Source organism: Bufo bufo, chromosome 1 (assembly GCF_905171765.1).
Source record: "Bufo bufo chromosome 1, aBufBuf1.1, whole genome shotgun sequence".
In the NCBI taxonomy this organism is placed as follows: Eukaryota; Metazoa; Chordata; class Amphibia; order Anura; family Bufonidae; genus Bufo; species Bufo bufo.
Window position 1 is genome coordinate 152,113,065 of NC_053389.1, and position 19,098 is coordinate 152,132,162.

The window sequence follows — 19,098 nt, forward strand, 5'->3', positions numbered from 1 at the left end:
TCTGGAATACACCTCTCCAATACTTTTAGGTGGACCTTATAGAAATCCACATCGATGACTTTCAGTTTGGTGGTTAATAAGTTCCATAGTTCTAAATCTGCATCAGTTGTAGGGGAGAGGTGTGTTTTAGGCTTGAGTTCTGTCACTGAATGGAAGTAAAAGAATGATGATGGATTACATGTTCCCATTAGATGTTTCTCAATGAAGATCCACGGTCTGTCCTCCTCACCTTTCCATAGAAATCTAAGCGGTTCAAATATGCAGGCTCTATAATATCTCACAATAGACGGGCACCCTAACCCCCCTCTGGAGAGCGGTAAGTATAGCACTTCAGCTTGGACTTTCGGATTCTTGTCTAGCCATATATATTTAGATATAATAGATTGCAGTTCCTTTAGTATTTTCATAAGAAAGGATATTGGTAAAATACGGAACTGTTGTGGAAAACCACTCAGAAAATGCATTCTTCAGGAAGAATAAGGTTTATTGCGGCTAGCCGGGAGCATTAACAGCTTCAATCGCACAAAGGAAAATGCTCAAAGGGGGAGAGGCCCACACTCACCTTATACACATAACCTAAACTTTACATACTTGTCTTATCCTCATTGGATAGGTTAAACTCTCTCTACAACCCCATTGGACATCTCCATATATGGATAATGCGTGCTTGCTTCAGGTTCTTCTTGGCCAACATCTGTTATTCATTACCAATGCTTGCTTCATCTAATCTATAGCCCCTCACCCAAGTGAGCCTACCCCCCATCTTAGGAATGTGTACACACACATAAGATTTGGGAATGTAGTGTCTGGTATAATCAGGCGCATTATACTATATATTTTTCCTTTTCTCCTTCATTCCCCCCTGTTGTTGGTTTTCCCAACACATACACACACACACACACACAGATACTGACATTTATACTACGCACAATGTCTCTGGCTTTCTGCAATTCAATATATGATGTTCTCCTCATCCAATTAACAAACTTCACAATCCTGATCCTTGACTTCCTCTGTAGCAACAGGTGCGTAGGTGAGCATCATGGTGGCTTTCAAGAACAGATTTTTGCAACACAAAAACAACAATAGGCCTACAAGACACAATAACAGTACTGGAGCACATACAAGCATGACAGTCTTCAGTAATGGAAAGAACCAAGATGATGGAAGATTCAAAGATCACCCTGAGAACCAGTCACCTGTAGCTCCAGCTTCATCAATCATTTGTTTATTCAAGGAATGGAGGTGCTCGATGGCCCTAACAAGAGTCCCAATTTGCTCATCATTCGCTAGGATGAAAGTACAGCAAGAGTCTCCAATAACTGCAAAAACTCCTCCTTGAGAAGCGAGAATCATGTCGAGAGCATATCGGTTCTGTACCGTTGTCAATCTCAGACCTCTGAGCTCCTCCTTCATGGCATTCAAGGCCTCATCTGTAATATTTATAAACTCTAATAGCTCATACCTGTTTTTCTGGATCCATTTCGCATTTGCTGCTGCTTGTACTCCAGGAGTCAGCTAACTTGCAAAAAAACATTTTGGCTTTTGAAAAGATTTTAAAATCATCTGGAACCTCCTCTGGAGCGAAATATGGATTTCTCTTGATTCGCACACGCTCACCTGGAACTCATGCATGCTTAGGGATTACCAACAAGGGGTGGATTAATTTAACCATTGAGCACACACCTGACCAGTCTCCAGGGAGTCTGGTATACGCCAGACTACCACATTGCCAATATACATCCATTAGTACAGCAGTCCCTTGACTCAAATATCTCTCATATTTGACCAACTTACATTGTGTGTTTGTTCCCAACCTTTGCCCATTCCCATCATTAGAATAACATATTAAATTCCCTCTTTTCTGTGACTTTGAGACCTTTCTCTTCTGGATCTTCACTCCATGTTAATGAGGTTACAAAATCTCTCCATACTTTTTTTTACACAGATCAGTATTGTTTACCAAACTGGAATCGGAAGTGAAGTTCCAAAGAGTCTGGCCTGCACAACCACAATACTTCTACGAAACCTACTAATATTCCTAATCTATATGCAGCTAAACCTGAAAATACATATGTTATATAGACATCATTATAAATCAGTAACACTAATAAGCCTAACACCCACTTATTCACATTGTACAGTATAAAATTCCAGCAATATGGTGTCATCAGCTCCTCCTCAGTAACAGGAATAGAAAACATAATATTGGAATCATTGAACAATTTGTACATATCAAACAATCAAATTGATAATTTTTACAGTAGCCATGTGAAGAGTAATAAATGTATTGTCCTAAATGTCCTTTAACCCCTTAAGGACACAGGGCGTACAGGTACGCCCTGATGTCCCGGTACTTAAGGGCACAGGGCGTACCTGTACGTCTGTCACGCTGGACAGGATACAAGATACAACAGAAATCCACAAACGTGTCTATGCCAGAAGCTGGGGATAAAGGTCACCTCCTTACAAATCCCTACCAGCTCTCCCTAGACTTCTGTGCCCACGTTCAGAGCCTAGAGGTGGGAATAAACGTGCCCCCGTGCCTAAGGCTGAAGATCCCCTAAAATCCCTAAGATGGGGACAGGGGGAAACAGACAGCTTGCTTCCTCAGACCTGGAGGAGGCAGGCATCTCTCTAACAGCCTAGACAGGACACACACAAGAAAACAAAACCAACTTATCTTGTCACAGAGCAGATACAGCAAATCTTTCTTTCTTTCTTTCTTTCTTTCCCCAGTGCACCTGAAGGGAGGCGATACAGCTCAACTCCAAAACAAAAAAAACTACACACGTATAACCTGAGCAGGGCATGACAACGTCCTGTGTAGTTCCGATCACCGCGGTGGGCGGTGATCGGAACCCGGTGCCTGCTCAAATCATTGAGCAGGCACCTTGGCTAAATGCGTGACCCCCTCGTGTCGGCGATCGCTGCAAACCGCAGGTCAATTCAGACCTGCGGTTTGCAGCGCTTTCGGGAGGTTTCTGATCCTCGCGGTCACAGACCGCGGGCTTCAGAAACTTCAAAATGCCTTTATTTTATGTTTAACCCCCCCCCCTGCATCCCTCTGTGTTATGTGCCGGCGGGTGCAGCGGGGGGTGGGTGCGATCATTAGGGCGGTTCTGGGGGGGCTGGCAGGCACGCGATCATCCGCCCGACCCCTCTCTCAGGATGGCCGAGCGGTTTGCAGAGTGTCAGCACATTGCTTACACTCTGCTTGAAACGCCTGACATCTGTGTTGGCACAGATGTCAGGCGTTTAACCCCTTACATGCCGCGGTCCGTAGGGACCGCTGTTGCAAGAGGTTAACAGGGAGGGAGCTCCCTCTCTCTCACATCGGGGGCTGCTGTGCCTTTTCAGCCCCCAATGGGAGAGGGAGTGGGCCCCCCTCCCTTCCCATCACCCACTGCTCTGCTGTGGCAGCGAGTGATGGTTACAATGGCAACCGAACGCCTTCACAGGCGTCCATCTGTCCATGGTGCTGATCAGACTTCTGCTAAAGGCAGAAGTCTAATCAGACTTTGTAAAGTGAAAATACAGTACAGTACACTATATAGTGTACTGTACTGTATTATACAGACATCAGACCCACTGGATCTTCAAGAACCAAGTGGGTCTGGGTCAAATAAAAGTTAAAAAAAATGTAAAAATAAAAAAACACATTTATCACTGATTAAAAATGAAAAAAATATAATTCCCTACACATGTTTGATACCACCGCGTCCGTAACGACCTGATCTATAAAACAGTCATGTTACTTTCCCCATATGGTGAACGCCATAAAAAATAAAAACTATGATGAAATTTAAATTTTGCCCACCTTACTTCCCAAAAAAGGTAATAAAAGTGATCAAAAAAGTCGTATGTACGCCAAAATAGTACCAATCAAACCATCACCTCATCCCGCAAAAAATGAGCCCCTACATGAGACAATGGCCCAAAAAAATAAATAAAAACCATGGCTCTCAGACTATGGAGACACTAAAACATGATTTTTTGTTTTTTTCAAAAATGATATTATTGTGTATAACTTACATAAATAAAAAAAGTATACATATTAGGTATCGCCGCGTCCGTAATAACTTGCTCTATAAATTATCACATGACCTAACCCCTCAGGTGAATACCGTAAAAAAGAAAAATTTTTTTTTTTTTTGTCACCTTACATCACAAAAAGTGTAATAGCAAGCGATCAAAAAGTCACACACACCCCAAAATAGTGCCAATAAAACCATCATCTCATCCCGCAAAAATCATACCCTACCCAAGATAATCGCCCAAAAACTGAAAAAACTATGGCTCTAATACTATGGAAACACTAAAACATGATTTTTTTTGTTTCAAAAAGGAAATCATTGTGTAAAACTTACATAAATAAATAAAAAGTATACATATTAGGTATTGCCGCGTCTGTAATAACTTGCTCTATAAAAATATCACATGACCTAACCCCTCAGGTGAATACCGTTAAAAAATAAAAACGGTGTAAAAAAATAAATTCTTTGTAACCTTACATCACATAAAGAGTAATAGCAAGCGATCAAAAAGTCATACGAACCCCAAAATAGTGCCAATCAAACCGTCATCTCATCCCGCAAAATATGAGACCCTACCTAAGATAATCGCCTAAAAACTGAAAAAACTATGGCTCTCAGACTATGGAGACACTAAAGCATGATATTTTTTATTTCAAAAATGAAATCATTGTGTAAAACTTACATAAATAAAAAAAATAGCATACATATTAGGTATCGCCGTGTCCATGGCAACCTACTCTATAAAAATACCACATGATCTAACCTGTCGGATGAATGTTGTAGATAACAACAACAAAAAACTGTGCCAAAACAACTATTTCTTGTTACCTTGCCTCACAAAAAGTGTAATATAGAGCAACCAAAAATCATATGTACCCTAAACTAGTACCAACAAAACTGCCACCCTATCCTGTAGTTTCTAAAATGGGGTCACTTTTATGGAGTTTCTACTCTAGGGGTTCATCAGGGGGGGCTTCAAATGGATCATGGTATCAAAAAACCAGTCCAGCAAAATCTGCCTTCCAAAAACCGTATGGCATTCCTTTCCTTCTGCGCCCTGCCGTGTGCCCGTACAGCGGTTTACGACCACATATGGGGTGTTTCTGTAAACTACAGAATCAGAGCCATAAATATTGAGTTTTGTTTGGCTGTTAACCCTTGCTTTGTAACTGGAAAAAAAATTATTAAAATAGAAAATCTGCCAAAAAAGTGAAATTTTGAAATTGTATCTCTATTTTCCATTAATTCTTGTGGAACACCTAAAGAGTTAACAAAGTTTGTAAAACCAGTTTTGAATACCTTGAGGGGTGTAGTTTCTAAAATGGGGTCACTTTTTTGGAGTTTCTACTCTAGCGGTGCGACAGGGGGGCTTCAAATGGGACATGGTGTCAAAAAACCAGTCCAGCAAAATCTGCCTTCCAAAAACCGTATGGCATTCCTTTCCTTCTGCGCCCTGCCGTGTGCCCGTACAGCGGTTTACGACCACATATGGGGTGTTTCTGTAAACTACAGAATCAGAGCCATAAATATTGAGTTTTGTTTGGCTGTTAACCCTTGCTTTGTAACTGGAAAAAAAATTATTAAAATAGAAAATCTGCCAAAAAAGTGAAATTTTGAAATTGTATCTCTATTTTCCATTAATTCTTGTGGAACACCTAAAGGGTTTACAAAGTTTGTAAAACCAGTTTTGAATACCTTGAGGGGTGTAGTTTCTAGAATGGGGTCATTTTTGGGTGGTTTCTATTATGTAAGCCTCACAAAGTGACTTCAGACCTGAAGTGGTCCTTAAAAAGTTGGTTTTTGAAAATTTCGGAGAAATTTCAAGATTTACTTCTAAGCCTTGTAAAGGCCCCCAAAAATAAAAAAAATCATTCCCAAAATGATCCTAACATGAAGTAGACATATGGGGAATGTAAATTAATAACTATTTTTGTAGGTATTACTATGTATTATAGAAGTAGAGAAATTGAAACTTGGAAATGTGCAAATTTTTGGCAAATTTGGTATTTTTTTTATAAATAAAAAAGATTTTTTTTTTACTCCATTTTACCAGTGTCATGAAGTACAATATGTGACGAAAAAACTATCTCAGAATGGCCTGGATAAGTCAAAGCGTTTTAAAGTTATCACCACTTAAATTGACACTGGTCAGATTTGCAAAAAATGGCCTGGTCCTTAAGTTGAAATATGGCCGTGTCCTTAAGGGGTTAACCCTCAGAAGTCCAATAAGCAGCACAATGCAGAGACTGAAGATTCTCATTGTGTTTCCCTTTAGTTTCAGATGTATTCGTATTGGTCGGTGTGCCTTCATTTGGTTTCTCCTTCAAACGCTTCACTAATTTTGAAATGATCAAATCAGTAATTCAACATTTTCCTTATGTCTCTTAACACCTGCCCAATCATCAATAGTTTGTGGAAAGGTAAAGCCACTGAATTCACATCTGGAAGGGAATCACACACTTAGTTATCTACAGCAATTAGTTGGTTTTATAGGACTCCCATACAGATGTCACACTAGCAGCTTGTCTCCACTGCTCCTCTCTAAATGAACTATAAATTCTAGACTGTATTACAGATCTCCACAAACTTGTCCAAGACCACAACCTCTCTCCTGATTACTAGTACAGCCTGTATCTTGTACGAAGTATAGCCCACTTCCCCACCTTGGTGTCTCTGATCCTCATGGGTCAGAAGCCACATACCATAACAATAGGTAGTAGATATCAGAAATACAGTATCTGGGCCTGTTGGAGATAATACTGTATAGCCCTGTCCTAGATAATATAGCCCAAGAATATCTCATACGGTGACAAGAAGATATTCTTCTGAGGCATGATCCTTCCTGAATACAGAACTATCATTGCCCGCAGACCTGTTGCTTAGCTTTGGGAATGAGGATCTGTGTTTGACCTCATTCCCAGGGCGGCTTTACTAGCTGGGTGGCTCCCTGCTCCTAGTCTGCCTTGAGCGCCGAGCTGATCACTCGGTGCTCGACTGGTTGGTCTGTCAGTCATGTGACGCTGGCCACGTCACATGACCATCACTCCCCACTATAAATACAGGCAGCCTGCTGGTCACAGGTTGCCTGTTAATTGCCTGTTAATTTAGGTTCCACCTGTGATTTGGTCTTTCCTGGCGTACTTACCTCCTGCTGAATTCCTGACGATCCTCTGCCTGCTCCTTGTGTACTTTGCTGCTATCCTGGTATTCTGACCCCGGCCTCCTCCTGACGTTCCTCTGCTGACTCCTTTGGTACTTCACGTCTCTCCTGGTATTTATGACCCCGGCTTCTCCTGACAATTCTCTGCTTGCTCCATTTGTACTTTGTAGCTTTCCTGGTATTGACTCGGTCCGTTCACGTCCTGTTGTTTGTCTGTCTGTCATCCCTGCACTTATTCCAAGTTAGGGATTGCAGTCCAGTTGTCCCCTGTCATTAGGACTCGTGAGGCAAGTAGGCAGGGCCAGGGGTAAGGGTGGAGCGCAGTGGTCACTTCCCTCCCCCCTGTGTGTGTGTACGCGACCGTTACAGAATACCAGGCCCAATAACCACTGTATTATGAATCCTCTGGTGACCCTGACTGGCCATGTCTCTAATTTGACGCAGAGGGTGCAGGAGTTAGGGGAAAAACTCAGTTCTTTTGAGTTAGGGCAAGGTTCTTCCACTCCTCAGGCCTCCAGTCCGCATTTTGAGCCCCAGATTAAGCTCCCAGAACCCTTTTCTGGAGACCGGAAGAAGTTTCTCTCTTTTAAGGAGAGTTGCAAACTTTACTTCCGTTTGCGCCCCGTGTCCTCTGGCCCCGAGAGTTAACGCGTGGGCATTATCATTTCCCGATTACAGGGTGAACCCCAGGACTGGGCGTTCTCTTTACCTGCTGGCGCCAGTTGTTTATATTCTGTGGAGGGGTTCTTTCAGGCCCTGGGTACCCTCCATGATGAACCAGACAGGGCTCTAGTAGCCGAGACGGCTCTAAAGGCACTGGTTCAGGGCAATTTACCAGCGGACTTTTTAAGTAAATTTTTGCCCAGGGTCCAATCAATATTAAAGACGGCCCTGGAAGCATGGCACCCTATAATGGGGCAGAACCATTGCTGAATCTCCCATTGAAATGAATAGGAAGCTGAATAAAACCGCTCCATGTAAATGCATTGTTTGTGCATTTTTATGCACAGATCAGCTTTGTATTGAAGCGAACACTCATTTGTTAAAAAGAAAGATGCATCAAAAACCACACAAAAACCTTGTGTTTTTTGTGCTAAAAAAACCTTGTGTTTTTTGTACTAAAAAAAACACGCAGATTCTGCGCTGATTTTTTAACTTGTTCTTTAAAATCAGTTGTGTGAACTGGCCTAACACATTTGAATATTTTACCCACATAAAAGCAACAACAGTCCCGCTGCAATGAACCTAGATGTGGGATTTTCACGTGTCAGATCAGAGCTCATGTTGATTTTGGCGCAGATTCTGCACCCACATCTGCGTGAAATTCATATACCAGACGTGTAAAGGGAGTTTGACACAATTCTGGAAATCCATGTTGTGTTGGGTGGAAACGCAGACGATTAGCCCTATTGAATGACAAGGGTTGCGTTCCTGCAGAAAATCCAAGGGTTCGATCCCAGAAATACATGTCTCATCTGTTATATTTCCAGAGCAACCAAAAAGTGGTTATTTGGTTTGATTTAAGATGTTATTTACATGAATTATCTATCTCTAACCGACCCCCTGATGAACACTAGTGGGGAAATGCGTCGGGGTTAGAAAATACCATTGACATCATATTTAACATATAGGGTTCTACAGGGCTAGACAGGGCAGGTACGGGGACAGGGAGATCCCACCATAAGGGATTATCCCTGGGCAAAGGTGTATCTAGGGCTGGCACAGGGAGAGAGCTACCCCCAGCACCTATTCAAGTGCCCTAGCCTTCCCCTAACCTATATCTATTACCACTCTCATAAGTGCCCGTGTGGAATCTGTTCTATCTATACGGCATCAAACTCACCTATTCACGGTGGTAGCTGGGCGGCATCTTGTCCTCACTTTCCTAAGGTCACCCAGATATCACAGGGTGATTTATTATCTTTTTAGATAGAATTAATAAAAGCTATATTTTAAAAAGGGTCCAATACTCTAAGATAATACTAAATCAGATACACTCCTCAGCACTAAAATTGACATGTAGGGGAAGGGCATAAAAGTCAGATTTAGAGCAAAGTTTTTTTTAGCCCCATGTAACCTCAAAAGTCATGTGAGATGATTGTGCGTTGTCTCCTGTTCGTTGACATGCCAGTTAGGGACAAAATCTTTTGAACTAAGAGACTTTGGTTTATCACTCTGGCAGATCACTACACGCCTAGACTGTTCAACGTTGTGTGTCCTGTGGTTGGGCGAATAACTATGAACTGGAATGACAGCAAGAGGTGCACAGAGGTGAACCGCTGCACGGACTGATTGTCTTAAAAAAAAGGCATGTAGTGATCCATTCTGCAATGCCAGTGCAATTGGACATCACATCCCAAGCCTAGGGTGGCAAACAGTGTCTGCACAAACCATCAGAAGACATTTGCACGACATTGGGCTTGGAGCCAGACGTCCAGCTACAGGTGTTCCATCTTGTTACGCTCTCAAATGCTAGCATGGTGCACAAGAAGATGACAATGGAGCCTGGAATGGAGGTCTATCCTCTTCATTAATGAGTCCCACTTTTGTCTTGGAGGCAACAACAGCCTCTGGAAACCATGTGGACAATGCCATGAAGAGGCCTTCACAAGGGAACATCACACCAGTCCCACTGGTGATAATGATGTGGGGTGGCATAATGTATGGTAGCGGAACCCTCTAGTCTTCATTTCGGATACACCAACAGCTCAGCGTCACATAGATTTGGGTGTAGAACCAGTGGTGCGGCCATTTCTCCAAAGTGCCCCATGGGCTGTTTTTTGACAGGACAACACCAGGCCAAATGTTGCTCGTGTAGCAAATTTTCAGAGAGGATCCCAGCAAATTCTGGGTGGGATTTATGTAATCCACACCCAGAAGTAGCCATTCTGGACCTTGTTTGTGGTGTGTCTGTGCATAATGCCCCAAATCAAAACAAATGTTGGTAAGAATGCTTTACTCAGCAATTTTTATCAAAGTGTTACTATAAAAAGTTCCTGCATCACTACAGTGTGTTCTATATACCGGCTCTGATATTTACTCTCCATGTTTTGTAGAAGAATTGATGGTTTTATCTTCTCTTCCACTGTGTTCTTGTATCTCCATTATGAAGAGAGACAATTCTGTATAAATGTGACCTGGTTACTAACATCCTAGGTACATTATAAGGTGAATGTGAATGTGGCCCCTGCTGTGATCTGTAATAGTGATTATATTCATTCTTTACAGAAATCCTCAAATCCTACAGGTATTAACTTTTTATCTTCTATACTGATGTCCTCAGTTAAAAAATTGCTGAATACAGATGAATATTGGATATTAACCACCTAACAGTTTTGCCTGAGCTCACATCGGGCTTTGGAAAATGCACTTGAAAGGGTTGTCCAGCCATTATTATTGATGACTTATCATCAGGATAGGTCATCAATATCTGATCGACACCCGGCACCCCCGCCCATCAGCTGTTAGAAGAGCAGGCGGCGCTCCATGTGAGTGCTGCTTCCTCTTCATTACACTGCACTTTGTCCAGTGTAATACAAGTACCCACTTCATTCAAGTGCACTGTGAGCTGTGCGCTGCGATTGGCCAGCGCTGCAGCCTAGGAGAAGGAGACGCCCACAGGACAAGGGAAGACCCGCCTACTATAACTTAAGGAGCAAAGGTACCGAAGCCTATAACCGGAGAACGGAGCGGCGCCCGGGGATAATAGTAAGTGCAGTGAGATCCCCGGGCGCCGCTCTATATGGCAGCATACTCAGTTCACATAGTTTATACAAGTGAAAGGTCCTCTTTAACTCATTGGTGGCCAGTGCGGCCGGCCCCCCCTCCCTCCCTCCCTTGTATTTAACTCATTGGTGGCGGCCAGTGCGGCCGGCCCCCCCCCCCCCCCCCCCCCCTGTATTTAACTCATTGGTGGCCAGTGCGGCCGGCCACCCCTCCCTCCCCCCCCCTAATTAAAATGACCGACCCCCCATCATTGGTGGCAGCGGAGAGTTCCGATCGGAGTCCCAGTTTAATCGCTGGGACTCCGATCGGTAACCATGGCATCCAGAACGCTACTGCAGTCCTGGCTGCCATGGTTACTTAACAATTTTAGAAGCATTATACTTACCTGCGATGTCTGTAAATGGCCGGGCGCTCCTCCTACTGGTAAGTGAAAGGTCTGTGCGGCGCATTGCTTATAGCACAGACCTTTCACTTACCAGTAGGAGGAGCGCCCGGTCGGTCACAGACATCGCAGGTAAGTATAATGCTTCTAAAAATTGCTAAGTAACCATGGCAGCCAGAACTGCAGTAGCGTCCTGGTTGCCATGGTTACCGATCGGAGTCCCAGCGATTAAACTGGGACTCCGATCGGAACTCTCCGCTGCCACCGATGATGGGGGGGTCGGTCATTCTAATTAGGGGGAGGGGGGGGCTGGCCGCACTGGCCACCAATGAGTTAAATACAGGGGGGGGGGCGGCCGCACTGGCCACCAATGAGTTAAATACAAGGGAGGGGGGTCCGGCCGCACTGGCCACCAATGAGTTAAATACAAGGGAGGGAGGGGGGGCCGGCCGCACTGGCCACCAATGAGTTAAATACAGGGGAGGGGGGGCCGGCCGCACTGGCCACCAATGAGTTACATACAAGGGAGGGAGGGGGGGCCGGCCGCACTGGCCACAAATGAGTTAAATACAAGGGAGGGAGGGGGGGCCGGCCGCACTGGCCACCAATGAGTTAAATACAAGGGAGGGAGGGGGGGCCGGCCGCACTGGCCACCAATGAGTTAAATACAAAGGAGGGAGGGGGGGGTCTGCCCCCTACTGTCTGGCAGCACCTGCCAGGCAGCAGGGGGCAGTCATGTAAACAGTTCTTTTAGTATATTCTAACTTGAAGCGTCCCCATAACCATGGGAACGCCTCTGTGTTAGAATATACTGTCGGATCTGAGTTTTCACAAAGTGAAAAATCAGATCTGAAAAAAACAGTTATGCAGACGGATCCGTTCTGAACGGATGCAAGCGTTTGCATTATAGGAGCGGATCCGTCTGTACAGACACCAGACGGATCCGCTCCGAACACAAGTGTGAAAGTAGCCTTAGTGACCAGCCTGTTTTGGGACTTACTGACCAAGCGTTTTTCTTCCTTTTTTTATTGTCGCGTTCCAAGAGCTATAACTTTTTTTATATTTTCGTCTATATAGCTTTATGAGGGCTTGTTTTTTGCAGGACAAGTTGCAGTTTTTAATGGCGCCACTTTTGGGTACACATAACTTTCTGATTAACTTTTATTAACTCTTTCTGGGAGGGAGAAAAACAGCAATACTGCCACTGGGTTTTTACATTATAAATTTTACGGCATTAATTTTTTGGTATAAATAACATAATATCTTTATTCTCTGGGTCAGTACAATTACAGTGATACCAAATACATATAGTTTCTTTTTACATTTTACTACTTTTCCGCAAAAAAAAACATTTAAAAAAAAGATATATATGTTTTTGTATTGCCGCTTCCCAAGACCCATAACTCTTTTATTTATTTTTCTTTCTATGGAGTTGTGTGAGGACTTGATTTTTGCGGACGACTTGTATTTTTCACTGATATAATTTTGGAGTAAATGGCGCTTTTTGATTGCTTGTTATTACGTTTTTTCGGTGGCAACTAAGAATAAAAAAGCATTTCTGTCATTTTTTTTTCTTTTACGGCGTTTACCGTAGGGGATAATTTACATGATATTTATGTAGTCCGGGTAGTTACGGACGCGGCAATACCAAACATATGGGGAATTTTTTTTTGTTGCTATTTTCTTCATTGAAAAGCGTCTTTTCAATAGAAAAAAATGCGTAATTTTTTTTATGGGATTTTTTAAATTGAATAAATGAGTTTTTTTTTTCTTTTTTTTACCACTTATGACTATAACAGACAGCTTCTTGATTGCTTTTAAAATGCAATGCACTATCCCTATAGTGCATTGCATTTTAATGGCAATGCTATTCTAACATTGACCAGCAGGCTGCGCCTCTCTGGCGCAGCCTTCTGGAAATTACTAAAGGCTGGTCTGGGGTCTACATCAGACCCCAGGCAGCCTTCACACACATCGGCACCCCGCGATCGTATTTGCGGGGTGCCAATAGGAGACAGAGGGAGTTTGCTCCCTCTTACAGCACTTTACATGCGGCGGGGGCCATTACCCGCAGCATGTAAAGTGTTAAACAGCCCGGATCGGCACTCCTGCCGGTCCGGGCTGTTAGAGCAGGGCTGCAGCTTTCATGTGCAGCGTTCACCCGTGCAGCGCTTAGACTGTGCCCCCGTAAAAAAAAAAGCGGCGGCCCAGCCTAAGGCCCCTTAGTTACCGCCATAAAAACATGTATGGGTGGTCACTAAGGGGTTAAAAGTTATGACTTCTGGAACACAAAGGGGAAAATGTTACTGGTCCTTAAGATGAAATGAATTATGTCACTAAGGGACGAAAAATGCAATTGTGTCCCATGAGTTGTGCGCCAACAGGATTTACTTCAGACACATAATAAAAATCTAAAATAAAAAAGTTACATTTCTGGGAGGGTTTTTCCAATTTTAATGTGACTGTTAGGAGGTTAATCTTCTTTACCTTGAACTCGTATGTTCTCTTTTTACTTACAGAAAGTAGAGCAGAAACTTAATATGTAATCATATGAGGAGACCAGTGAAATACAGCCCTGAGCAGCACATGGCTCGTCAGTGGAAATAAAACCAGGCACACAACGATATAGGGGGGAATAGAGAATTTTATTTTATTTATAATTTTATTAATGATGGGACAGATGATTTGGTGTAAATACCAAATCAAAGTCAAGGATATGTTAGATCCATTGATTTTTATTGATTCAGGGGAAGGCGAAAAAACCTCCTGTAGGGGGAAAAATTCCTTCCCGACTCCGCTTAGGGCAGTCAGACTATTTCCCTGGATCAGATATTATTAATCCAGAGGAAGGCGAAAAAACCTCACTGAGCCTCGGCCATCAGCTTCACATGAGGAAAAATTCCTTCCCGACTCCACGCATGGCACTCAGATTAGTCCCTGAATCAATTACTAAATAATCTGTCCACAAAAGGTGGTCCGAATTGTACTTTTGATTAGGGGAATGGCTGAATTGGGGGAAGGGCAACTGTGTTGATCCACAGGAAGGTGAGAAAAAACCCCTTTATGACATTTGCCAATCTGTCCTGATCTAAGGGGAAAAACACTCCTTCCTGACTGCAAATATGGCAGTGGGGATATAGTCCCTGGATCAAATGCCCGTATACTTACTCACAGTCATCCAGCGTTGATCTGTGAGATCCAGGACCAGTGTCCTTTCTCATCAAGTGTCTTCTAGATGTTATTTTTCTTCAGCCCAGTGCCAATCGCAGGTCCTGTTGTCATAGTTCTTCATGGTCTTCACACTGTAGGATATATGACAGGATGAATCAATACAGATACCACAAGATGTGGTATAATATATAAAGACTGAGTGCTCATGTGAAGATGAGGGATTTTACACAACCATTTAAGGCACCAGGCACATGATTATATTTTTGGTCCACATCTGAATGTATTTTTTGCAGATCACAGGCGGATCCAATCCTTATGGGGCCACAAAAAATGCAGCCAGCACATGGATGTCATCCGTCTGTCCGCATCCATGCAGCCGTATGTAACCCTGCAAAAAATACAATAGAACATATCCTGTTCTTCTCCGATTTGTGGATAAGAATAGTCATTTTTACAATATGGCGGGACATACGGAACGGGAAAATGCCTGATGCACATGGCTGGTATCCATGTTTTGTGGACCGCAAAACACATTCGATCGTGTACATGAAGCCTAATGGTCAGAAAACTGAAGCTACACATTTGGAGCACCTTAAATCTTGAATCATTAGGAAATTCATACAGCTGTATAGGAACACCACTTATTTCCAGCTATATACCTGGGTCTGTTCTTCTGTCCGTCTCCAGGAGCTCAGGAGGACATATTGCTCTGATGACATTAGAGCGGGTGGAGGGTTTCCTGGGTGACAAATGGAAACCCTCTGAAAATGGCCTGATGTTTAGATGGTAAAGGTCCATTCTTGGCCGCTGCTGCCTCCATTCTGTCCAGGTAGAATTGCCTGGCACAGTGTTGAGGTGTAGATGGCTAAAAGCAAATAAATAGATGAAAATGAGGATATGATCATCACAAGCGGTCACAGACCTGATATGAAGCTTCTGGTGGTAGTATTTTCACATATAATATGATCACCTTATGTACTCATCCTCCACCATAATAAGATATAGTCTTTCTGGAGGAGTATAAAGCATCTTACATGCCATCTTACTCATTCAACAACTATCGATGTGGGCGTGGTTAATCGGTTTGGGGGCGTGGTGAGTGAGGTCCGGCTTTCTGAGGTGAAGCCAGTAGCCACCCTATATCAGGCCCCTGACATTGAGAATCCTATACAGTATATAACGTGTATGTAGAGCAGGGAAGAGCTTCTCTTCATTTACTTACTACAGGGATGTGTGGTGGGGCCATCCGAAGGGCTTCCACAGAGACCCAGTCAATATGCTGGAAGAAATGATGGCCTCGGATGTTCCCGTGGACTCCTAAGCGCTTGGCAGGATCTCTCCGGAGGAGCTGAAAATGAGGAATGTAATTATAACTTAGTGACTATAACGACTAATGAACACAATGACCAATCAGACTCCAGATCTTACATTTGCAGAGGCTAGCTGGGAAATGAAATCTGCAATCTGATTGGCTTCTTACATTTGCAGAGGCTAGCTGGGAAATGAAATCTGCAATCTGATTGGCTTCTTACATTTGCAGAGGCTAGCTGGGAAACGAAATCTGCAATCTGATTGGCTTCTTACATTTTCAGAGGCTAGCTGGGAAATGAAATCTGCAATCTGATTGGCTTCTTACATTTTCAGAGGCTAGCTGGGAAATAAAATCTGCAATCTGATTGGCTTCCCTGGGCGACTTCTCACTTGTCTTCTCTTGTAGTAGTTTTGATAAATTTTGCCTAATGTTTATTCTGTCTGAATGCTGGACTCAGGCTGTAGTGTCAGCAATGGGAGATTTTAGAAATCTGTGGCTTCTTGTTACATAAACTCAGAGGGGTGGACTAAGTGTGTAGACATGTCCTCAGTACATTAACTACGCGTACCAGGCTCTTACTTTAAAGGGAAACTCTCATTCCAATTATCCATTAGGTCAGTATTTCCCAAAAATGTTACCATGGGAGAATAGAAATGATATTTTCCTGCTGCTCCTATGTAACCTGGCTCCAGGGCAGTCCTTGGAGCTCTTGGCAGACATTTGTGCTATTGCTGAGTCTGTGCTGGAGAAGTTGTGGCTCCAGCATCCTACTCGGCATCCTCTCTGGTGGAGACCAGTGTTGTCACCTTGTATACTACAGAAGTGCTGGTTGTGTATTGCTATCCTGAGGGGCGACCCCTCCTGAACACTACAGTGGTGAGTATTAGTGAAGGAGATCATGGTGCACTATGGGGCATTGTAGGGGGAGATGTCTCCTATCACAGGTTGTCATGTAACATTGTATACAGTACAGTAGTGTCATGTAGGAACATACTGACCTTTTTAATGATGTCTTTAGCGCCGGAGCGTGCAGGATGGTAAGTGCACTCACTGGTGATAATTTCATTTAAGATGACACCAAATGAATACCAGTCCACTCCGACGCCATACTCCTCCTCAGCCAGCATCTGCCAGAAAGGAGAGAAGAGTGACTACACGGCTTATACTATAAACCCGCACTGTAGGTGCTCAGGCTGTGGCCATTGCTGGCATAGCGTAGTATTGGGTCACACAAGGTGTTTAGCTGAATGAGGACAAGATGTTCTGCCTCCATTCAGCTGCAGATAAACTGTAACCACAAAGTCATCTGCTGCTGTAGGGGCACCTCATACACTCTGTAGAAAAAAGCATGAAAATAACTATTTGCAATAATACAGAAGCATTGCTGTTAAGAGAACACCATTAAAAACAAAAAAAACATCTCAACGCCAGAATTGCTGTTTTGTTTTTTGTCACAGGGGCATGGTCAGCCACCCATGAATAATTTATCTTTATCTATGACAGTTTTCTGGTACATTTGAAGCCAGAAATGTACGGACGCTCGGAGATGTCGTAAATTTTTGGTAAGGCACATGGACTGCAGGAGCAACACCGGAGATATCAAGACCGGCGCAGAAAGTGCGAGTCTTGATAACTCTTCCCCTGTGTCTGTAAAAAGGAATGAGTTAAGATGAGGCATTCATCAATACATAATGATCTGAAAATGAATGATTAATAATAATAATAATTACCATTATTAAATGGATTTCTGGGTTCAGAATATTCATTATCTTTCTTCAGAATAGGCCATCAGTATCAGATCAGTTGGGGTCTGACTCTCGACATCCCCACCAATCAGCTGTATGAAGGGCCGGGCGCTACCTGCAGGTTATTACAGCCTTGTCCCATTCACGTCAATGAGAAGAAGCTACAGTAGCCGGCATCAAGTAGATGGCGTGCAGTAATCAATGAGGTAGAGCTCAGACCATCAATGAGGACCCTTCAAACAGGTAATAGGTGGAGGTGCCAAGAGTCGGACCTCCACCAATGTGATATTAATGGCTGAAGCTGAGAATATGCGACCGATATTCCAAACCTGGAAAACCCCTTTAATACAAATGGAATGGTGGAAATGAGGAAACCCCCTTTTTCTCACCTCAGGAGCCACATAGCCCTTTGTCCCAGCATATTCGGTGGCTGTGCGGTCTCCAAGCATGTTGTCAAGTGCGAGACCGAAATCCGTGATCTTAATATGGCCCGTCTCAGCCACCAGGATGTTCTCGGGCTTGAGGTCTCTGTGGATGATTCCCTTCGAATGGAGAAATTGGATGCCACACACGAGCTCAGCGGCATAGAATCTGTCAGAAAAGTAACAAAATGAATATAATGCGAGGATAACACAGAAGACTGTTAGACATTCTTACCAATCAGTAAAATAAGAGGCAAAATATATATCTTATCACTGTCAACTGAGGAGGCAATTTCTTATTGCCAGGGCTGCATGGTGGCTTAACATCCCTCACCCCATTAATCAGCTCAGCTATTGGAGGAAACCAGTTCTAGTCACATTCTAGGACAGGTTGCTTGTGACCATTGACCATTCCCAGTAGAACCCCTTTAATACCTGGGAATGTGACTAAGGCTTCTTCACGTCACACGGGGGAGATCTGTTCTCCTGTATGTCTTTTAATATCAGATGGAGGATCAGAGCCCAAGGAAGAGGGGAAACATTCCCTAACATTTCTTCAATCCTTCTTTGGTAGAGAAGAAACGTGGGAGCAGATCTCATCAGTGTGATGTACATGAGGCAGGACGCTGTGTCTAACATTTCATGGCATCTTCTCACCGTTTAGCTGAGGTTTTGTATCCAGCCTTACCTTGCACTGGGGATGTCAAGCCGCCCCTTCACCCTCAGGAATTGATCAAGGTCCCCGCAGCTCATGTATTCCAGCCCAAGTAGAACAAGCATCTGTGACATAGAAGACGCCATTATTGAACCATCAGATCACATTTACACATTTACTGTACAGAATATAGCAGTGGCTTCTGTAATCCTTGAAGGGATATTCCAGTTTCATTAAGTAATGGTTATTCTTTGTATATAGTGAAAGATTATACAGTTTTATAATCTTTCTGTATCAGATTGTCAGTTATGATCTCTGCTTGCAGTTATTGAATAGGAACCTTCAATGGTTTCCTGTAGCTGCTATAAATCTGTCCTGGTCCTGTGATGGAGACATGGTGGACAACCCTTAGGTCCCATTCGCATGACCACATCCTTTTTTCCAGACCGCAAACTGCGGATTTGCGAAAAACGGACACCGATCCTCAA

General features: G+C 43.4%; 1 protein-coding gene across 1 annotated transcript; it reads right to left on the bottom strand.

Moving 5' to 3' along the window:
• Window positions 1-15,194: 15,194 nt before the first annotated feature.
• Window positions 15,195-18,660, bottom strand: LOC120996482 (protein kinase C delta type-like). The gene is made up of 5 exons (XM_040426445.1): window positions 18,644-18,660; window positions 17,923-18,124; window positions 16,787-16,915; window positions 15,699-15,824; window positions 15,195-15,341 (listed from the first exon to the last, which is right to left on the bottom strand). Exons 2-5 carry the CDS (start codon window positions 17,980-17,982, stop codon window positions 15,195-15,197), a joined length of 462 nt encoding a protein of 153 aa, XP_040282379.1. The 5' UTR covers window positions 17,983-18,124; window positions 18,644-18,660.
• Window positions 18,661-19,098: the final 438 nt, after the last annotated feature.